Source organism: Fistularia commersonii, chromosome 3 (genome assembly GCF_037954325.1).
Source record: "Fistularia commersonii isolate RoL2024-O1a breed Wild chromosome 3, RoL_Fcom_v1.0, whole genome shotgun sequence".
Lineage (NCBI taxonomy): Eukaryota > Metazoa > Chordata > Actinopteri > Syngnathiformes > Fistulariidae > Fistularia > Fistularia commersonii.
The window spans coordinates 25,962,892-25,982,358 of NC_141286.1; the positions used below are offsets into that span (position 1 = coordinate 25,962,892).

At 46.5% G+C, this 19,467-nt stretch overlaps 1 protein-coding gene across 1 annotated transcript in view; it reads left to right on the plus strand.

The window, feature by feature from the left end:
• The window catches only part of LOC147235978 (ephrin type-A receptor 6-like), a 54,109-nt gene that overhangs the window by 10,539 nt on the left and 24,103 nt on the right, over window positions 1–19,467 (plus strand). The window contains exons 3-6 of the mRNA XM_086144373.1: window positions 7,920–8,048; window positions 9,691–9,840; window positions 9,908–10,069; window positions 10,140–10,368. Of these exons, the coding sequence (XP_086000499.1) occupies window positions 7,920–8,048; window positions 9,691–9,840; window positions 9,908–10,069; window positions 10,140–10,368 (670 nt within the window). The remainder of the gene's footprint in view (window positions 1–7,919; window positions 8,049–9,690; window positions 9,841–9,907; window positions 10,070–10,139; window positions 10,369–19,467) is intronic.

The following is a 19,467-nucleotide window of genomic DNA, read 5'->3' on the forward strand; positions in this document are numbered from 1 at the left end:
TTCTTAAAGTACATTTTTCTCATAAAACCGGTAACAAATCAGGGCTCTGGAACGGATTAATGGCGTTTCAATTCATTTCGGGGTCAAATTTATTTCAATAGACGAGCAGATTGAGTTACGAGCTAATTCGACTCCTAAGTCAAGGCAGGGCTGTAAATCAGAAAGTATCTAAGATAAGAAAATAATCAATAATGAAGCGGCGTTAGCTCTTAATTAGACATTTGAGAGTTTGATTCGGTGTTGGATGGACTGAGGAAACGTCAGTCATGACGCCGGACGTCGATGGTGTTCCCTCAGCCTGGACCTCGCCGGTCAATCAAAACACAGCCGGTGTCGCGGAGGTCGTCCGCGAGGGAAGGAGTCGGTTTCCGGTCGTCCGGGAGCCGATAAAGACGGGAAAGGTCGTGACGAGAATTCGCGGGCGGTGGCTAGAATTCACCCCGAGGAGATGTTGCCTGTTGGGAGACGTGAGCCTGGATCTGGATCCGGTTCTCCGTGGTCATGAATCAGGGGAGGAACATTAGCATCGCATAATTGGACCATTTGTCGAATCATTTCCCGGCCGTGAGGACGTTTTCTATCAGCCCCCCTCCGACCGCTCGCCTCGCCGCAGACCTGTCGTCAGCCCTCCCATGCGCCGCCGTGAAATCGAAACCCGGGTCCGTTTCGGATATTCGACCTTTGACCCGGCGCGTGCGTTTGAATCGCAGGCTCCGTGCGTTCATTCATGCGAGCTAGCAGGTCGTGAATCAATCTCAGAGCGCCCGCGCATCGATTAGCCGTCCCCTCGACACATCCAGAAGGCCCGGGGAGGAAAGCGGCGCTCGGAGCGGTTCCCGTCCGGAGGATCTGACTCAGCAAACGAAAAGAGAAAGCGAGCGAAAGATCGGCACGGCGACGGTGGCGGAGATCCGACCTGCAGGTCCAAGCATCGACCCGGATCTTCAGCAGCTGCTCGGGGGGGGATTGACGCGCCGTCACCGGATCTATTTAAGGCTGGACAACCGTTAGCTTGTGGCGTTGCATACGTAGCCTTCTTGCAGTGAGGTGGCAGCGCTAACCCCTGCTAAGCCCTAAACCAGGGTGTCAAACTTAAATACACAGTGGGACAAAATTCAAAACAAAGTCGCAGCCCAACATTGATATTTCCTCCAGATATAACAATGAACCTTTTAATTTGGACCCAAACAAGTTTTGCTTAAATGGAACAAGCATAGCTGAATACTATGTAATATATAACTTAATGTTGCACACATGCAAAATCCTTTTTTCTGCCTAAGTAGCAGGGTGCTAGTATTAGCATAAGGTTGCTATGACTACTGTACACAGAGGAGAGGGTGTTTACAGTTCCTGTTGTGATTTTCCTGCCAAAACACCGGCAAAAAATTCTGGTATTTCTGCGATACATGCGCTGTAGACTATACTATATATTATAGTATATAGTTTTATAGACTATATATTCTTTGCGGGCCAAATATAATTACAGTGCGGGCCAAATTTGGCCCGCGGGCCGGAGTCTGACGCCTGTACCCTAAACGTTACCATTCAATCAGGCGCCATATTTGAATGGATCCTGTATATGCTAATAATAGTAATTAATGATAATAATATTTCTTGTAATTTCTCTAAGCTGGCAGGGCTAGCCCCTGCAAAGCCCTAAATATTAGCATTCAGTCGGCTGCCATAGTTGAATTCATCCTGCATACGCTAATAAAGATAAATAATGATTATAATAATAATTATTATTCTGTTCTCATCACCGACTGATGAGAGGATGATAGAATGAGTGAATGAGAGGGTGAATGATTGGACGTCTGTATGTGGCCCTGTGATTGGTCCAAAATGGGCTGGGATAGGCTCCGCCCCCACCCTGACTGCAGGATAAGTGGGCTGAATGAATGAATATGGAAATGCTGAAAAAAATATATAGAATAATATAGATATAAATAGAGAAAAAAAAAAGTTGTGTTCCAGAACAATCTTTGCAGTTCATCCACAAAGATGCGCTTTATCCTGTCGTTTTGTTTTTTGTTTTTTTTTTCCGACTTCCTTTCTGCGCAGAGGGGCTGAGGTGCAGGCAGCCTTCTTCCTACCACTTCAATCGATAAATCCATGACTTTATTCCCCCTAGAGGACAATCCAAGGTTATCTTTTGTGATGAAATTTGGTTTCCTTACTTTCCCCCTCACTTTGAAAAGCCTCCAAAACCAGGTCCTCTCAGTGCCGCTTCCAGGAAACTTGCTAACGCGATGTCAGTGAGTTTACCATCTCGGTTATTTTTACACCGGCGGCTCAAAATCGGGGCTTTGTGACGTTCCACCTCAAAAGAGTTAATTCGCCGAGCAATTAGCAGGTGCATATCTGATGCGGCTCATCCTTCAAACCGGGCGTTTGCGTTTATTTTTCCCCGGCGCCGAGCCACGCCGCGTCCCAGGAGGACGTTTTGGAGCGCCGAGGAACGCGGTAACAAATAGCCACATTATGCACTTTTTATGCATAATGAAAACCCAGTTACTTAATGGCTATATTATTCAAAAGTGTGCAGCCCGCCGCCGTCTGGTCTAAACCCCTGCACAGGTGGGGCGGCACCTGAAGACGCCGCCTCTCGTCGGGAGTCTGGCTCCGTGGCGTGATTGATCGGCGTGACTTCACAACCGCTACGTTCAATTCGCCTCCACCTTTAAACCTAATCAGTCTCCAGCGCCGGAGCGATTGTTGTGTTTTTGGGTGCCCGGGTTATAAATCCGGAGCGCCGCTTCGCAGATCTGTGCGTTCAGAAGGCGGCGTGCGCGCTAAAGCACTTGCAAATATTCAATTATGCATCGGGGGAAATGGAAATTGAAAGCGATTGGATCCCAAACAAACCCTCGCTGTATTTTCTACTTGTTTGCCCCACGCCGTCATGGTCAGCTCATAGCTTAGCATTAGCACCAGGAGTTCAAACATGGCCGCCGAGTCCCTGCTCCTGATCGTTAATGACATCAGGGGGTTCCTGGACTCCCAGCGGAGACTTCACGTTCTCCCTGAGGGGTTCTTCTGGTTCCTCCTGCAGTCCAGAAGGTTCACAAGAGGACTAAATTGTCCAAAAGAGAAAGACTGTATGTTAGATATGAAGTGTGAATGAGAGGGTGAATAGCATAACGCATAACGTGAAGGAGATGGTGAACTATTTTATGTCACATATGATGAGAGGGCAATTTTTTCTGTCTTTATGTGGTGAATTGATGAAAGGGTGATGTTTGTACATCTTTATATGACATTAAATGAGAGGGTGAATAGTTGTACGTCTTTATATGACATCAAATGAGAGATTGAATGGTTGTACATTTTTATATGACATTGAATGAGAAGGTGATGGTTGTATGTTTTTATGACATTAAATGAGAGGGTGAATGGTTGTATGTTTTTATGACATTAAATGAGAGGGTGAATGGTTGTATGTTTTTATGACATTAAATGATAGGGTGATGGTTGTACGTCTTTATATGACATTAAATGAGAGGGTGAATGGTTGTATGTTTTTATATGGCATTAAATGAGAGGGTGAATGGTTGTATGTTTTTATACGACATTAAATGAGAGGGTGAATGGTTGTATGTTTTTATATGACATTAAATGAGAGGGTGAATGGTTGTATGTTTTTATACGACATTAAATGAGAGGGTGAATGGTTGTATGTTTTTATATGACATTAAATGAGAGGGTGAATGGTTGTATGTTTTTATATGACATTAAATGAGAGGGTGAATGGTTGTATGTTTTTATATGACATTAAATGAGAGGGTGAATGGTTGTATGTTTTTATGACATTAAATGAGAGGGTGAATGGTTGTATGTTTTTATACAACATTAAATGAGAGGGTGAATGGTTGTACATTTTTATACGACATTAAATGAGAGGGTGAATGGTTGTATGTTTTTATACGACATTAAATGAGAGGGTGAATGGTTGTATGTTTTTATATGACATTAAATGAGAGGGTGAATGGTTGTATGTTTTTATGACATTAAATGAGAGGGTGAATGGTTGTACGTTTTTATACGACATTAAATGAGAGGGTGAATGGTTGTATGTTTTTATACGATATTAAATGAGAGGGTGAATGGCTGTATGTTTTTATATGACATTAAATGAGAGGGTGAATGGCTGTATGTTTTTATATGACATTAAATGAGAGGGTGAATGGTTGTATGTTTTTATATGACATTAAATGAGAGGGTGAATGGTTTTACGTTTTTATACGACATTAAATGAGAGGGTGAACGGTTGTACGCTGTTCATTTCTCACAGCGATCCTGTGCAATCAGAGGGCGGCAGTGCGAGCACTTGCAAATATTCAATTATGCATCAGTACAAATTGAAACCTTCCCTCCGCCGCCCGTTCAGCCTCCTCCGCTCCCCTCCGGTCGGACCGGGTCACGGACTGAATCGACGACGTCCCCCTCTCTTCAAAATCAGCTTGATTGTCCTCGATTCTGTATCTGCAGGGACGTGAGAATCCGCCGTTAAAAAAAACAAAGAACGAGCACTTTTCCCAAGGAGCGATTTACCCTGCGCTGAAACCACGTTTGTGGAACACTCCACCTCGAGCCGGTCGATTTTCCTGAGGAACCTGGGTGACGCCCTTGAGGGACGGTGTGTGTGTGTGTGTGTGTGTTAATCCGCGGTGTTTAATTCATGTGCATTCTCTCCAATAATGAACCATCCACAGAAACTGACCTCACATCTAAACCCCATCACTCATCGATGGAGCTGCTCCACCTGCATGCAGGGCTGCAGAACCTGGTCCTTCAGCGTGGAATCTCCATGTTCTCCGCGGATCTGGAGAACATGGGGTTCCTCCAGCAGTCCAAACACATCCAGGAGGTTCAGAGGAGACCTTACATTGTCCAGACGTGTGAATGAGAGGTTGCATGTCTCTTCATGACGTGTGAATGAATGAGTGAATGAATGTTTTTCCTGATGACGCTTGAATGCGAGGCTGAATGATCACGTCTGATGTTTGAATGAATGTTTTTGGTCTCTGACGTGTGAACGAGCTAAAGAACGGCGGTATATCGAACAATTGTTGCCATTATGAGAGGGTGAATCTGTGAGCCGTACAGTGAATGAATTCATGAATGTTTCTATTGGACATGTGGATGAGAGGGTGAATCATTTTACGTCTCTGTGATGCATGAATGAGAGAATGAATGGATGCTTTTCTATTTGTTGCAAAAATGAGTAGTTGGATGTCATTATATGAGGTGTGAATGAGAGGGTGAGCGGCTTCTATCCCGCTCTGTGATTGGCTGATGCAAGCTTCATAGGTAATGAATGAATGAATAATGAATGAATGAATGAATATCTTCAGAGCCCTTTATTAAAGATTTAAAATAGTCATTTTGGCCTCTGAGAAAATTCAGCTGTGTTTCTGATATAAGATAAGATAAGATCAACTTTATTTATCCCGAAGGAAATTGTTGTGCCAGAGTTTCAAGCAAAAACATAACAATCATAGATAATAGTAGGAAGGAGGGAGAATAAGAAATACAATAAAATATAAGGTGTCAAGGTTAAGGCTATCAAATGTTTTAAGGTCTTGAAAAGACATGCAGCGGCTTCCTGTGCCATCACCCGTCACAATGAAACCAACTCCTCTTGTGCTCCACTTCTAATTACCGCCGTTATGTGTGTGTGTGTGTGTGTGTGTGTGTGTGTCGACAGGACTATGCAAAAAAAAAAAAAAAAAAAAAAAAAAAAAAAGCTTATTTTCACACAGCTTGGTGTAAGAGTGGCTGGGCGATGAAGAATCTATTCAGTTTTAGGGCAGATCTGTCTTTTAAACTGACTGACAAAGGCTGGCGGTCTCTTTCACACACACACACACACACACACACACACGCTCGGCTAATATTCCGCCAGAGCCGGGAGAAAGACGTTCTGTCAGCACATGTTAGGGGTTTTGGAAGCGGACATCATCAGACTTTTAAAGCGGAGCTGACAAATGAGCGGGTCCGACTGATGCAACCGCTTGAAAAACGTGGGCTTTGCTCGCCCGGGTGTCTCTGGACGTCATGTTCCGCCACGAAATGAAGATTCACCGCCGGCAATCTTCATTCACACGCGCCCGGGCCGGGGAATCCATGTAGCCGAGCGCGGCGCGGCGTAATTTGTAGTCTTTAGACGTGACGCCCGTATTCCATCGGTGAGCTAATCAGAACCCGAATTAAACACGGCCTTAATCAATGTCTGAGCGCCGAATGACATCTCAATAACATCTCCGCCGAGGAGCCGTCCGCTCGCAACGCAAAGCTCCGGTTATCTGCGACTCGAGGAGATGCGAGGAAGAACGTTCCCGAAGGAAGATGTTTAGGTTGCAGGTGCAAAGTCAACCGTGACGCCGTGAAGAACCGTCATTCACTCGGAGTTGTGGCGTTGTAGGAGATTATCTGAGCTGGGCGAGAGCTCAGCAAGACAACAACCGTTCACCCTGTCAGAGGAGGACCTCAGTCGTCCAGGTCATGGTGAACTCTTGTCCAAATCTTCTCCTTGTGGCAGCTGGACTTGAGTTTCTTCACTTGAAGATGCTTCAGCCCTCATCTGAAAGGCTTCTATTGATCTAGAATGATCTGCGGGGAGTTTCCCAGTGGACCTGCCAGGGTTTTGGGGTGACATCAATACCAAGATGGAGTTGCACTCACGGACCAAGACCTTCTGCACCTTCCAAACAACCAGGAAAGCTCCACCACCAGAGCCAGTTCATGTGATCCAACAGGTTTCACTTCTTTGTTTGGCTTCATCTTTTCACATTCCAATCCAGCTAATCCTGGATTATCAGGACAGCACTGCAGGAATCCAGACTGAGATGGTTGGGTCATGTACAGAGAAGGGATAGTGAATATATTGGTGGTGGATGCTGGAAGACCAGAGAGAAGATTCATGGGCGCCGTGAGAGAGGATATGAAGGTAGCTGGTGTGAGAGAGGAGGATCCAGAGAACAGGGTTTGATGGAGAAGGTGGATTTGCTGTGGAGAACCCTGGAGGGAAATTTGTCACAGGGGTGCAGGACATGTATGACTGAGACAAAGTGATGACTGAGATGGTTTGGACCTCAGGAAGAAAATCTGAAATCGGGGCATTTCAAGCCATTGTACAAGGAGTGGAGATCAAGAAGTTGGAGGATTTCAGGTACTTGAGGTCAACAGTCCAGAGCATAGGAGAGGGTGGAGAAGAGGTGGAGGAGACAGTGGTGAGATGGTCTACAAACACTGACAATGACTAAAAGACAGGAGGCAGAGCTGGAGGTTGCAGAGATGAAGATGCTGAGGTTCTCTTTGGGAGTGACCAGGATGGAGAGCATCAGGAATGAGTCCATCAGAGCTAGATGTTGTGGAGAGAAGGTCAGAGAAGCCAGACTGAGATGGTTGAGTCATCTGCAGAAGAGGGAAAGTGAATATTTTGCTAGACGGGTTCGATGGAGAAGGTGGATTTACTGAAGGGAAAAGTCCAAAGGAAAAGAAGAAGGATAATTCTAATCCAGGTAACCCCCAAAAGTTGCTCATTTGTCTCAAATGAACGACGCCCCTGTTAGCATAACAACCCCCTTAGACCAAGTTTCTGCAGATCATCTCTTCCATCTACATCACAAGCTTCCATCAGCTGGACCCGACCAAAACCTGACAGGTATATTTGCAAACTCCCCACTGGTCATTGGAAGTGAAGAACCTTCTGGATTGAGGGCTGAAACATCCTCAAGTGAAAAAATCCAAGTCCAGAACCGTTCATCTGGAGGAGATCCTGGAGGAACCCCAGGCAGACACGGGGACCATGTAGGCTCCGCACTGAAAGGCCCGCCGGCTCGGATTCCGACCTTCTGGCTACTTGGTGGTTGTCGGATGTTTCGCGTGCACGTAACCCTGGTCCTGTTCTCTCGCAGTGGGACGCCATCACCGAGATGGACGAGCAGAACCGACCCATGAACACCTTCCAGGTCTGCCATGTGATGGAGCCGAACCAGAACAACTGGCTGCGTTCCGGATGGATCCGCAGGCAGGCGGCGCAGCGGGTCAGCACCGCCCACGTCCTCCACACTAACTATGAAACTGATAAAGGAATAGGTTTCAGGAACGCCACCAAGACCTCCAGGTGCCACCGAGACCTCCAGATTATTGTCTGGCCTGTGGCAGATTAGACAGCTCTAATCTAGGATTACTTCTAGATCCCTTCAGCTCCACCAGCGTCAGGACTTTTGCCCCAAAGGGCGACTTGACGAGGAGGACTGAAGCCAGCGGGGTTTTTAATCAGGAATACGATGCTCAAAGGGGGACTCTGACATCGTGCATGGCGGTCAACGTTCAACAGACCTGACCTGAACAGAAACATGGCACCAGCAAGGATTCAGAACGAACAGGAATAACGCCAGGGGTTCAACAGCAGACATGGAATCAGGATCAGACAAGGAATCAGGAATAACAGCAGAAATGAAATCAGGTGTGACACCAGATTTGGAATTCAGAATAACACCAGAGAGAAAAAAAAAAAAACGGGAATAACACCAGATTTGGAATCCAGAATAACACCAGACAGAAAAAAGCAGGAAATAAAACAGATTTGGAATCCGGAATAACACCAGACAGAAATATAAACCGGAATAACACCAGACATGAAAGTAAAAATGAAACGAGACTCGCAATCAAAATCAGACATGGAATCAGGACTAACACCATATATAGAATCCAGAATAACACCAGACAGGGAATCAGGATTAGGTGGAGAATATCATTGGGAATAACATCATAACACCAGGCTGGGAGTCAGGAATAACACCAGGGATGGAAGTAAAGATAATACCAATCACAATCAGACATGGAATCAGGAATAACAGCAGAAATGAAATCAGATGTGACACCAGATATGGGATCAGGATTAGACAGGGAATCAGGAAAAAACATTAGACAGAGAATCCAGAATAACAGCAGACATGACATCAGGACTTGGCAGAGAATCAGGAATAACACCAGATTAGGAATCCAGAATAACACCAGAAAGAAAAAAAAACAGGAATAACACCAGATTTGGAATCCAGAATAACACCAGACAGAAATATAAACCGGAATAACACCAGACATGAAAGTAAAAATAAAACCAGACTCGCAATCAAAATCAGACATGGAATCAGGACTAACACCATATATAGAATCCAGAATAACACCAGACAGGGAATCAGGATTAGGTGGAGAATATCATTGGGAATAACATCATAACATGAGGCTGGGAATCAGGAATAACACCAGGGATGGAAGTAAAGATAATACCAATCACAATCAGACATGGAATCAGGAATAACACAACAAAGGGACTCAAGATCAGACGGGGAATCGGGAATAATACCAGAAATGGAAATGGGGATCAGGCAGGGAATCGGGGTTAAATGACTCCCCATACATCCACTTGAACGTGGAACAAGTGGAACCAGTCAAGGGGAGGAGGAACTCCATTAAATCAGTCCTTTTGGAGTGATGAGAACAATCCTAACTTCTGCATGAAGATTCCAGGAGATGAAACCCATCAGTTGTGATGAGTCCATGGAGGTCGTGGTGATTCCAGAACATCTACGTCACCAGCCGTCAGACGACAGCGTCGTACGATCGCGCGCCATTCTACAAACCCCGGCCGTTGTTCACCCTCAATCTACCTTTCCCTTCAAGGTCTACGTGGAGATGCGCTTCACACTCCGCGACTGCAACTCCATCCCGTGGGTGGCCGGCACCTGCAAGGAGACCTTCAACCTCTTCTACCTGCAGACGGACGAGCCGCTCCCGACGGGAACCAGGTTCCGGCCCACCGACTACGCCAAGGTGGGTTGCGCGTTCGCTTGTGTTCGGCGGCGGTTCGGCAACGCTGACGCCTCGCCGTCCTTCTCAGGTGGACACCATCGCGGCGGACGAGAGCTTCACCCAGACGGATCTCGGAGATCGCGTGCTTCGCCTTAACACCGAGGTCCGAGAGGTGGGGCCGGTGACCCAGAAGGGACTCTACCTGGCCTTCCAGGATGTGGGCGCCTGCATCGCGCTGGTGTCCGTGAAGGTCAGTCACCAGGAGTCCTCGTCGTCCGCCGACCCCTCCTCCGACCGACGTCCGACTCCTTCCCCTCCAGGTGTTCTACAAGCGCTGCCCGTCCACGCTGCGCAACCTGGCGTCGTTTCCCGACACGGTACCGCACACGGACTCCTCCTCCCTGGTGGAAGTGCGCGGCGCCTGCGTGGAGAACGCCGAGGAGCGGGAGACGCCTAAACTCTACTGCGGCGCCGACGGCGACTGGCTGGTACCGCTGGGGCTCTGCGTCTGCAGCGTCGGCCACGAGGAGGTGGACGGACGCTGCAGGGGTGAGGAGGCCGCCGAACGCTAAGCGTGGTCGTTGCGCGCCGAAGGGAAGTGCGACGCGGCACGAAGGGTGGACCGGAAAAGACCCTTTCCATCCCCATCGTTTCTTACATTATATTACATAAGAATAAGAATAAGAATAAGAATAAGAATAAGAATAAGAATAAGAATAAGAATAAGAATAAGAATAAGAATAAGAATAACTTTATTAATCCCGAAGGAAATTGCTGTGCCAGAGTTACAGAAAATATAACGGTAATAAATAATAAAAGAAAAGGCAGAATTAGAAATAAAAATAAACTATAAACTATAAACATTACATTACTACATTACATTTGTAGTAATGTACAAATACATTATGTAATACATAATTACATTACTACATTACATTACATTTGGCAGACGCTTTTAGCGACTTACAATAAAGGACATAAGCACTGCAAATAACACTTGCAAATACAAGATGCACAGGAAATATACAGAACAGTAAGCTTTTTTTTTTTTTTTTTTGGACAAAGACGTACACAAACACACACTGTATAGCCTAGCTTGCTGCCTAACCTGATCTGGGGCATCAGTGCAGTAAAAAGTCCTGAAAGAGAAAAGTTTTTACCTGTTTCTTGAAGGTTGAGAGAGATGATGCTCGTCTTGTTGCTTCCGGAAGTTTGTTCCACCACTGAGGTAGTAGAACTGAGAACAGTTTGGCCTGAGATCGCTTAGAGCGAGCAGAAGGTACCGCTAGTAGGTTTGTATTAGAGGAACATAAGGTCTTATCATTTGGTTCAGATATGCTGGACCTGTTCCTGAGGTGGTTTTGAAGGCCAGGGTCGGGACCTTGTGCTTGATCCTGGCAGCTACTGGATGAACAGAGGTGGAACATGAGCCCTTTCGGGTTGAGTGAATACCAACCGTGCTGCAGCTTTCTGAACCATCTGCAGTGGTTTTATTCTTCTCCTCATCCTTCACTTCCCCAACACTTCCCCCGGCTCGCTATCTTTTCTCCGAACCTGTACGATCCGGAGCCGGCGGCTGGCTAATTGTCTTCTTGCATCTGGAATATTTGGCTAACCAGCGTGTCATTTACGGGATTTATTAGACGGGCGCTTAGGATTACATCTCAAACGCGAACTCCCTTTTCCTTTCCTTTCCCTCCACTTGTTTTATGTCAGTGTGTTTATCCTCTCTTTTATTCTTCCCCTCCATCGCTCTCAATCCCAAAGATGCGTGTAAACGGCGAGGATGCCTGTCGCCGCGGATTACCGCAGTTTAGGGCGACACCCTTCCTAAACCTCCCCCGTCCGTCGGCCGACCCTCGACGTCCGGCGGATTTATAACGGCGGTGACACGAGAAAAGGGCAGGGACTCCTGCGGCGCCGGAGCCGGGACGCTCGTTTTGATCTGGCTCAGGACGTCACGCTGCTCGGCGGCGACTCCGCTGACCTTAAACGTGCGGCAAACACGCCGTGATTGCAGGCTTTTGCTACGAGATGTTCCTCCGAACGCCTCCGACGATACCGGTCGCTTTATTGATTAACTGACAGCCCGTGGTTTTTTTTTGGAGGCGTTTGTGGAGGGAGAACATTGTCGTATTTGGGAAAAAGGTTTAGACCCAGGATGGGCAAACTTTTTGACCGACGTGCCTCAATGAGTTTTAATATACTGCTCAAAAAAATAAAGGGAACACTTGAACAACACAATGTAACTCCAAGTCAATCCCACTTGTGTGAAATCATAGTGTCCACTCAGGAAGCAACACACATTCATTTGGACTTGTTTTAAGGACATTACATCAAAGTTGGATCAGCCTGGAGTTTGTTTTTACACTTTAATTTGGAGTGTGATTCCTAATCCAGACCTCCATGGGTTGATACAATTGATTTCCATTGATCATTTTGGTGTGATTTTGTCGTCAGCACATTCAACTGTGTAAAGAGCAAAGTATTTCATAAGAATATTTCATTCATTTAGATCTAGGATGTGTTTTTAAGTGTTCCCTTTATGTTTTTTGAGCAGTGTATTTGAATAGAATAGAAGCCATGAATATGCAAAGTTCATTGGATGCATTATATTCCAGATGCGGCGATTTCACAACACAAAGTCCCGTCCAGTCACGTTTCAGCAGAAGCAGTGTTGTCCATCTGCCTTTTTTCCAAGTGCGTCCACATCTGGAGTTAGTTTTGCTCGGGAGATTCAGCAGGTCGGATCCCAGGTGTTGGTCACTTAGCTCGGGTAGCTCGCGGCTTTTGTTGGCGCTCATGACGCTGAACGACTGCCAGATAACGTCAGCGGCGTACGAGCCGTCGTCCGGAGGTTTGGAAACACGGCTAATTCGAACGCAAGCCTCGCTACTCTGCTCTTGAATGTTGGTTTGTCGGCGAAAACATTTTGCCCAGTTTGTAAATTAGCCTCTGAGCCGTGGCCGCCCGTTCTTGCGTTGATTGCTCACTTGCATAGTTAGCATCCTTCATGCTAAAGCGATCGCTGCTAGTTGTATTCTTGGAAAACCGCGGCGGTTTCTCGGGATATCAGGCACACGCCTGTTTATCGGACTTCTTCGTCCACGCTCCTCTTCCTTGATCTGCTCATTTTTACAGATGGTTTCAAAGGGCAAAGGGAAAAGGGGAGGTAGAAAGTAACACGCTACGCTCCAACAAAGATCTGTGCATGGGGAGTGCGCCATCGATTTAGGGAATGCGGGTATTTCAGGGACAAGGTGTTTAAATGAGGTTAAATAATGATTAAATTGAATGTTTGGACGGCCGGATTGAAAAGCCCAACGGCCCGTCTGTGGCCCGCGGGCCGTAGTTTGCCCATAACGGTATGGACAAAACGCTGACCGCTGATGCAAATATCTAAACATACTGAGAAGGGAAGTCATGCATGCTTAGAAATATCAGAATAAAAAAACAAGGACGGAAGTTCAGGGAAGGTTTGCGCCTCCAGAACGGGGGTTTTGTTTTTAAATAAAGCAGAGCGGAGCTGGAAGGAGCCGAACCAGGCGAGCGTTGAGCCGACGCCAGCAGCTCCGACTCCACGCAGGAAGCTCCGGCGTCCCGGCGCCCTCCGGAAGCAGCGGCGGCGGGTTATTTTTACTCCGCCCCGCTCCGACGGCAGCCGCCGACATGTGGCTTCTCGGGGCGTTTTGGTTTTTCCTTTGAATTTTTTTTTTTATTTTACTTTTTTTAGCTGAAGTTCTTCCGCACCCCCCAAAAATAAACAAAATATTATTAATTTGTACACAGATTATTAAACTTCGTAATTGCTCTAGGTCATTTGATGTCACTCAAATCAAATGGCATTTAAATTATATTTAAAACACACACACACACAAGATTAGCTGTTCTAATTATTTCAATAAAATAAAATAAAAATGTACTTTATAGATATATAGTGAACGTGGACTGACATTTGTAGATTTTCCTCTATTTGTGGCAAAACAGAACCACAAATTATTATTATTTAATTTATGTTTTTATTCATTTATTATTTCTTTAATTTGATTAAATAATTCAAGTCTGTAATCTATCAATTTATTTATTAATGTATTGATCTAAAATCATTTAAAAAATTCATATATCTGTCCAACTATTCAAGTTTTTTAGTTTATTAATCGATTTTTTTACAGCAGTTGTACAACTATGCACTCATTCACCTCCTTCACACACACATACACTCATACACACACACACACACACACACACACACACACAAACACACACACACACACACACACACAGATCAGCAATGTTATATGATCAAATAATTTCAATAAAATAAGAAAATCCACTTTACGTTTATTGTGAACTTGTACTGATGTAATATTGAACACAATCTGTTTATTCAGGTATTTGTTATATGTTTGATTAATAAATTTAAGCCTTTAATTTAGAAATTAATGGATTTATGTATGTATTTATAAATGTATGTATTGATACAATTTATTGATCTATCCATCTATTCAGTTCTATTTATTTATAGACTGATTTTTACACTTTTTTTTTCAATAATTCACCTCTTTCACGCCACATACATGACAGTGTTTCAATATATACTCCAATCCGGTATAGTCCCCTACACACACACACACACACACACACACACACACACACACTGTGTCAGTGGTTTCCAGTGATTCTGCAGCTGGAAATACTGCCGAGCCGAGGCACTTTCCAAACTTCTCCTTCCATGTCGGCTGTGTGTTGTTCAAAACTAACGGCGGTGTGAGTTGTTAATTAGCGAGGAGCTATTTTGAGCTTCAACCCTTCCACACACACACACACACACACACACACACACACACACACACACAGTCCAGCCGCCCTGCCGGAAAGATCCCTCTATCTTTTCATCCGCCAATTATTCTCTTAATAATTAAAAGTCACTCTGGCCTCAGGGCACTTCTTCATTCAGCTGTTTGTCGGACCAAGAGCCCCGAAACCCGCTCAGCGCTGTTTTACCCTCGGTTAGTGCAAAGAGATGTATTTGTTTTAAAAAAGAAAAAAAATGGGGAAAAAAAATCACCTTCAGGGGTTGCCACAGCAAGTCAACCTTCTTCATCTCCTGCTATCCATCTCCTCTCTCACTAAGACCATACGTCCTCTCTTTGGTCTCACTCTCGACCTCCTGTCCGGCACCTCCACCTTCAGCAACCTTCTACCATGATCTTCACCATGGTTTGGACATAAACAGAGGAGTGTTCGTGTCCAAACCGTCTCAGTCATCCCTTTGTTCCGGTCATACATGTCTTGCCCCCTTGTAACAAATTCTTCTTCTCCTTTGGGCTTTTCCCTTGAGGGAAACTACGTTTCACTACGTCCATAAATCTTCTCTTCAGTCTTCCTCTAGACCTCCAATTCCAGCATCTGTCAACCCCTCCTCTGTCCATGACCGAACCATCTCAGTCTGGCTTCTCTGAGCTTCTCTCCAAAAACATCTAACATGTGCCGTCCCTCTGATGGACTCATTCCTGATCCTCTCTATTCTCTGGATCCTCCTCTCTCACACCAACTACCTTCATATCCTCTCTCACTACGTCCATAAATCTTCCCTTTGGTCTTCCTTGAGACCTCTTGCCTGGCAGCTCCAATTCCAGCAATCTTTCCCTCCTCTGTACATGACCGAACCATCTCTGACCTTCTCTCCAAAACATCCAACATGTGCTGTTCCTCTAATAGACTCATTCCTGGTCACTCCCAAAGAGAACCTCAACATCTTCATCTCTGCGACCTCCAGCTCTGCCTCCTGTCTTTTTGCAAAAAAAAAAACAAATTCTGAGTCATTTCATTGAATTTAAGGGGCAGGAAGCAGCACCAGGGTTTTCACCAGCGGGACACCCGGAGGTCGAACGTGCTCGTGACGACCGTGAAGGTCGTGCTCTTTGTGCTACTTGCAGTTAAACTTCAGAGGAGATTGGAATGACGCCCTCTGTGGGTGAAAGGCGGCGCGTCTCCCAGAGGCTACAAAGAGTTAGCCGAGATAGCTGCACCAAAATCAGGTTTCAGCTCTCCTTCACCTCCCGTCAGATCTTCTTAGGATGAAACCGGCAGGTCGGGGTGAAGTCACATCGTGGATGGGGATTATAAATCTCAGATTATAAATCTCCCCACCAGAGGAGTCTGTCCAGGAGCTTATTCGTCCGATTCGTGGATCCCCAAAAGTTGCTCCTGTGCCCCCGACGAACTTTGACCCTGTTAGCATAACAACCCCGTCAGACCCAGTTTCTGAAAATCATCTCTTATATTTACATAACACCATTTGGAGGGTGCAGAAGCCTCTGGGGTGAAACATCCTCAAGTGAAGAAATTCAAGTCCAGTTTTCGGACGAGAAGATTCGGACAAGAATCCGCCATGACTGAGAACCTCCGCCGACGGCTCCATTTAGAACACGAGTGAATCCATCTCAACATAAAACTCCAGAATATCAAACGGATGCAAAGCCGTTTTCAGATTTCAGATGTAGAGCTCAGCGCCGGAAAATTGTTAGCCTAGCGCCGCAAGCGCTTGCAGTACCGCTGGGTGTCCAGCAGGAGAAGAAGAAGAAGAAGAAGAAGACGTGGAAGAAGAACAAGAAGGCACATCAGCAGCAGCTGTAACTTGACAACAACGGCTCACCCGAGCGTGGATTTCACCTTCCGAAAAACAAAAACAAAAAAAAAACACCCTCCTTGAAACGTCAGTGGAAATAATCCACGGCGCCCCCTGCTGGCCGATGTGGAGAACTTCTCATCAGGATTTTTTTTTTTTTTTTTTTCTTGTTTTTTTTTTTTTTTTGTTGTTGCAGAAAGCGGCATTGTCGGGATGATTTCCCCGAGATTAGGAGCGACGCAGCACGTATGAATTATTGAGCGACCCGTAGCCGACGTCTCGCTCCGGCTCGGGATGGCCACGGGCCCTCGCGAGCGAGCGAAGATGTGCGCTCTGCAAGTAGTTGCAGGAAGTTTAGGCGTGAACTTGCGATGACTTCTGCTTTCTCCTCGTTTTTTTTTTTTTTTTTTTTTTTTTCTTTTTTTTTCATTTTGGAACACTGCTTCAAAGGGCGCTGTGATCAAAGCTGTCTGAGAGGCAGCATGGGGAAAGAGCAGAAAAGAGAGAAAGCGAGGGGAGAGAGCGAGCGAGGGAACGAGGGAGGGAGGAGGGAGAAAGAGAAAGAAAAAGAAAGAGAGAGAGAGAGAGAGAGAGAGAGAGAGAGAATAGGGAAAACCCCAGCGCTCTCTCTCGTCGGAGCGAGGCTTCATGCTAACACATCTATCTTTCCCTCCCAGCTGCCTAAACAAAGGTATCAGCACTTATCAAACACCGCTTTCCACCCCGATAGCATTCTGCCAGACTGTTTTGACATCTCTATCCAGCGCCGTATTGCCCCCTCCTCCTCCTCCTCCTCCTCCTCCCCCGCCGCCGCCGTTCCCTTCATTCGGCGGCAGCCACGAGAGGATCGGCTGAGAGATGGGCTGGTTATATCATGACCTAGATAAGGAAACATCATAGTGCTAATGCTATTTGTTCCACGTCCTTTCATCACCGCGTCACAGTCAAAGGGATGCGGAGGTTTCGGGGGCGGAGGGCGGAGGGGTGGCGGTGGCACGCCGAGATGCTCGCCGAGATGTCTTTCGGAATTTGGTTTGGGAGAAAAAAAAAAACGCGCGACCCACCAGGAGGCTAAGCGGTGGCGCTCAGAAGTCGCAAATCCACGTCCTTAATGTTTTTGCAACTTGTTTTTTGCAAGTCGTCCCCCCTCCTTCCCTCCCGTCGCTTCGACGTCACCGCGAATGAAGAGATCAACGCCGCCATCGGGCTCCCCGACGTCCTGAGCTCCCGGGGATCGTCCGAGTCACGCTCGTCCGTCCATTACGGCCGGTGTTTTGTTTACTCCGGGGCCTCTAATACAGTCCGTCCAGACCAGGAGCATCACTCATTCTCTGTGAACTCTGCATCTGCATATCAAAGCTGAGGCAGAGCGGCGTAAACACACTCCCAGCCTCCATCTGTCAGCCGCCACGTACAGCCAGGAGAGCAGCTCCGGCGCCGCGCCGCTAAACAAGCCAAATTCAGGCGTGTCATTGCATTTTCTGCAAGTCTGCAGGCGACGTGCGACTCGGCCTCCGCGGTGGATTTTCGTTACCTGACGTCGGGGAGGAAGGAGGGGGTTTCAACCAGCAACCCCCTCCTTCCCCTTTTGTCCTAATCAATACTTCAGCGTGAAATTTTTTTTCTAATGTGGAAAGACCGGCTCGAAGAACCCGAACGTTATCGCGGCGGTGCAGCTCCGCGCGCTCCCCGAAAAAAAGACAGCCATTTTAACCAAGTGACCAAATTTAAACCAACGTGCGAATCGTAAGGCGTGACTCCGAATTTCCCAGCGGGGAGACTCGGGGCGTCATGCGTTGGTGCACGTCGTGGCGTGGAGTTAGTTTTGCTCGGGAGATTCAGCAGGTCGGATCCCAGGTCACTTAGCTCGGGTCGCCGGCGGCTTTTGTTGGCGCTCATGACGCTGAACGACTGCCAGATAACGTCAGCGGCGTACGAGCCGTCGTCCGGAGGTTTGGAAACACGGCTAATTCGAACGCAAGCCTCGCTACTCTGCTCTTGAATGTTGGTTTGTCGGCGAAAACATTTTGCCCAGTTTGTAAATTAGCCTCTGAGCCGCGGCCGCCCGTTCTTGCGTTGATTGCTCACTTGCATAGTTAGCATCCTTCATGCTAAAGCGATCGCTGCTAGTTGTATTCTTGGAAAACCGCGGCGGTTTCTCGGGATATCAGGCACACGCCTGTTTATCGGACTTCTTCGTCCACGCTCCTCTTCCTTGATCTGCTCATTTTTACAGATGGTTTCAAAGGGCAAAGGGAAAAGGGGAGGTAGAAAGTAACACGCTACGCTCCAACAAAGATCTGTGCATGGGGAGTGCGCCATCGATTTAGGGAATGCGGGTATTTCAGGGACAAGGTGTTTAAATGAGGTTAAATAATGATTAAATTGAATGTTTGGACGGCCGGATTGAAAAGCCCAACGGCCCGTATGTGGCCCGCGGGCCGTAGTTTGCCCATAACGGTATGGACAAAACGCTGACCGCTGATGCAAATATCTAAACATACTGAGAAGGGAAGTCATGCATGCTTAGAAATATCAGAATAAAAAAACAAGGACGGAAGTTCAGGGAAGGTTTGCGCCTCCAGAACGGGGGTTTTGTTTTTAAATTCTCTGCCGCGGAAGGAGAGGAAAACCAGAAACCACATTACATGTTTTTTGTCAATGACACAATTTAAGTCATCTTGATTTTTCAGAGCTTTAAAAGGCTGATTCAGGTTTGACAGCATTAACTTTGGAAAAGCCGACTTTGACGACTTGTTCTGATAGTCACGCAAGAAAAGCACAATAAGGTATAAGACATTATTCAAATCAATGGCTTTAACGTATATACATCCAATATTGACAATAAATAAGCAGAAATAAGTAGCTTTGTCTGTACAAACTTAATAGGATATTTGACGCTAACGCCTCAAAGCGAGGAACGACCTCTAATAAAAGCTCCTGGAAGCCGAGCGGCCACCAGAACCGGACCCTGGCGCCGCTCGCTTTGTTTTCCACCCAGACTGATTTTCTGTCGA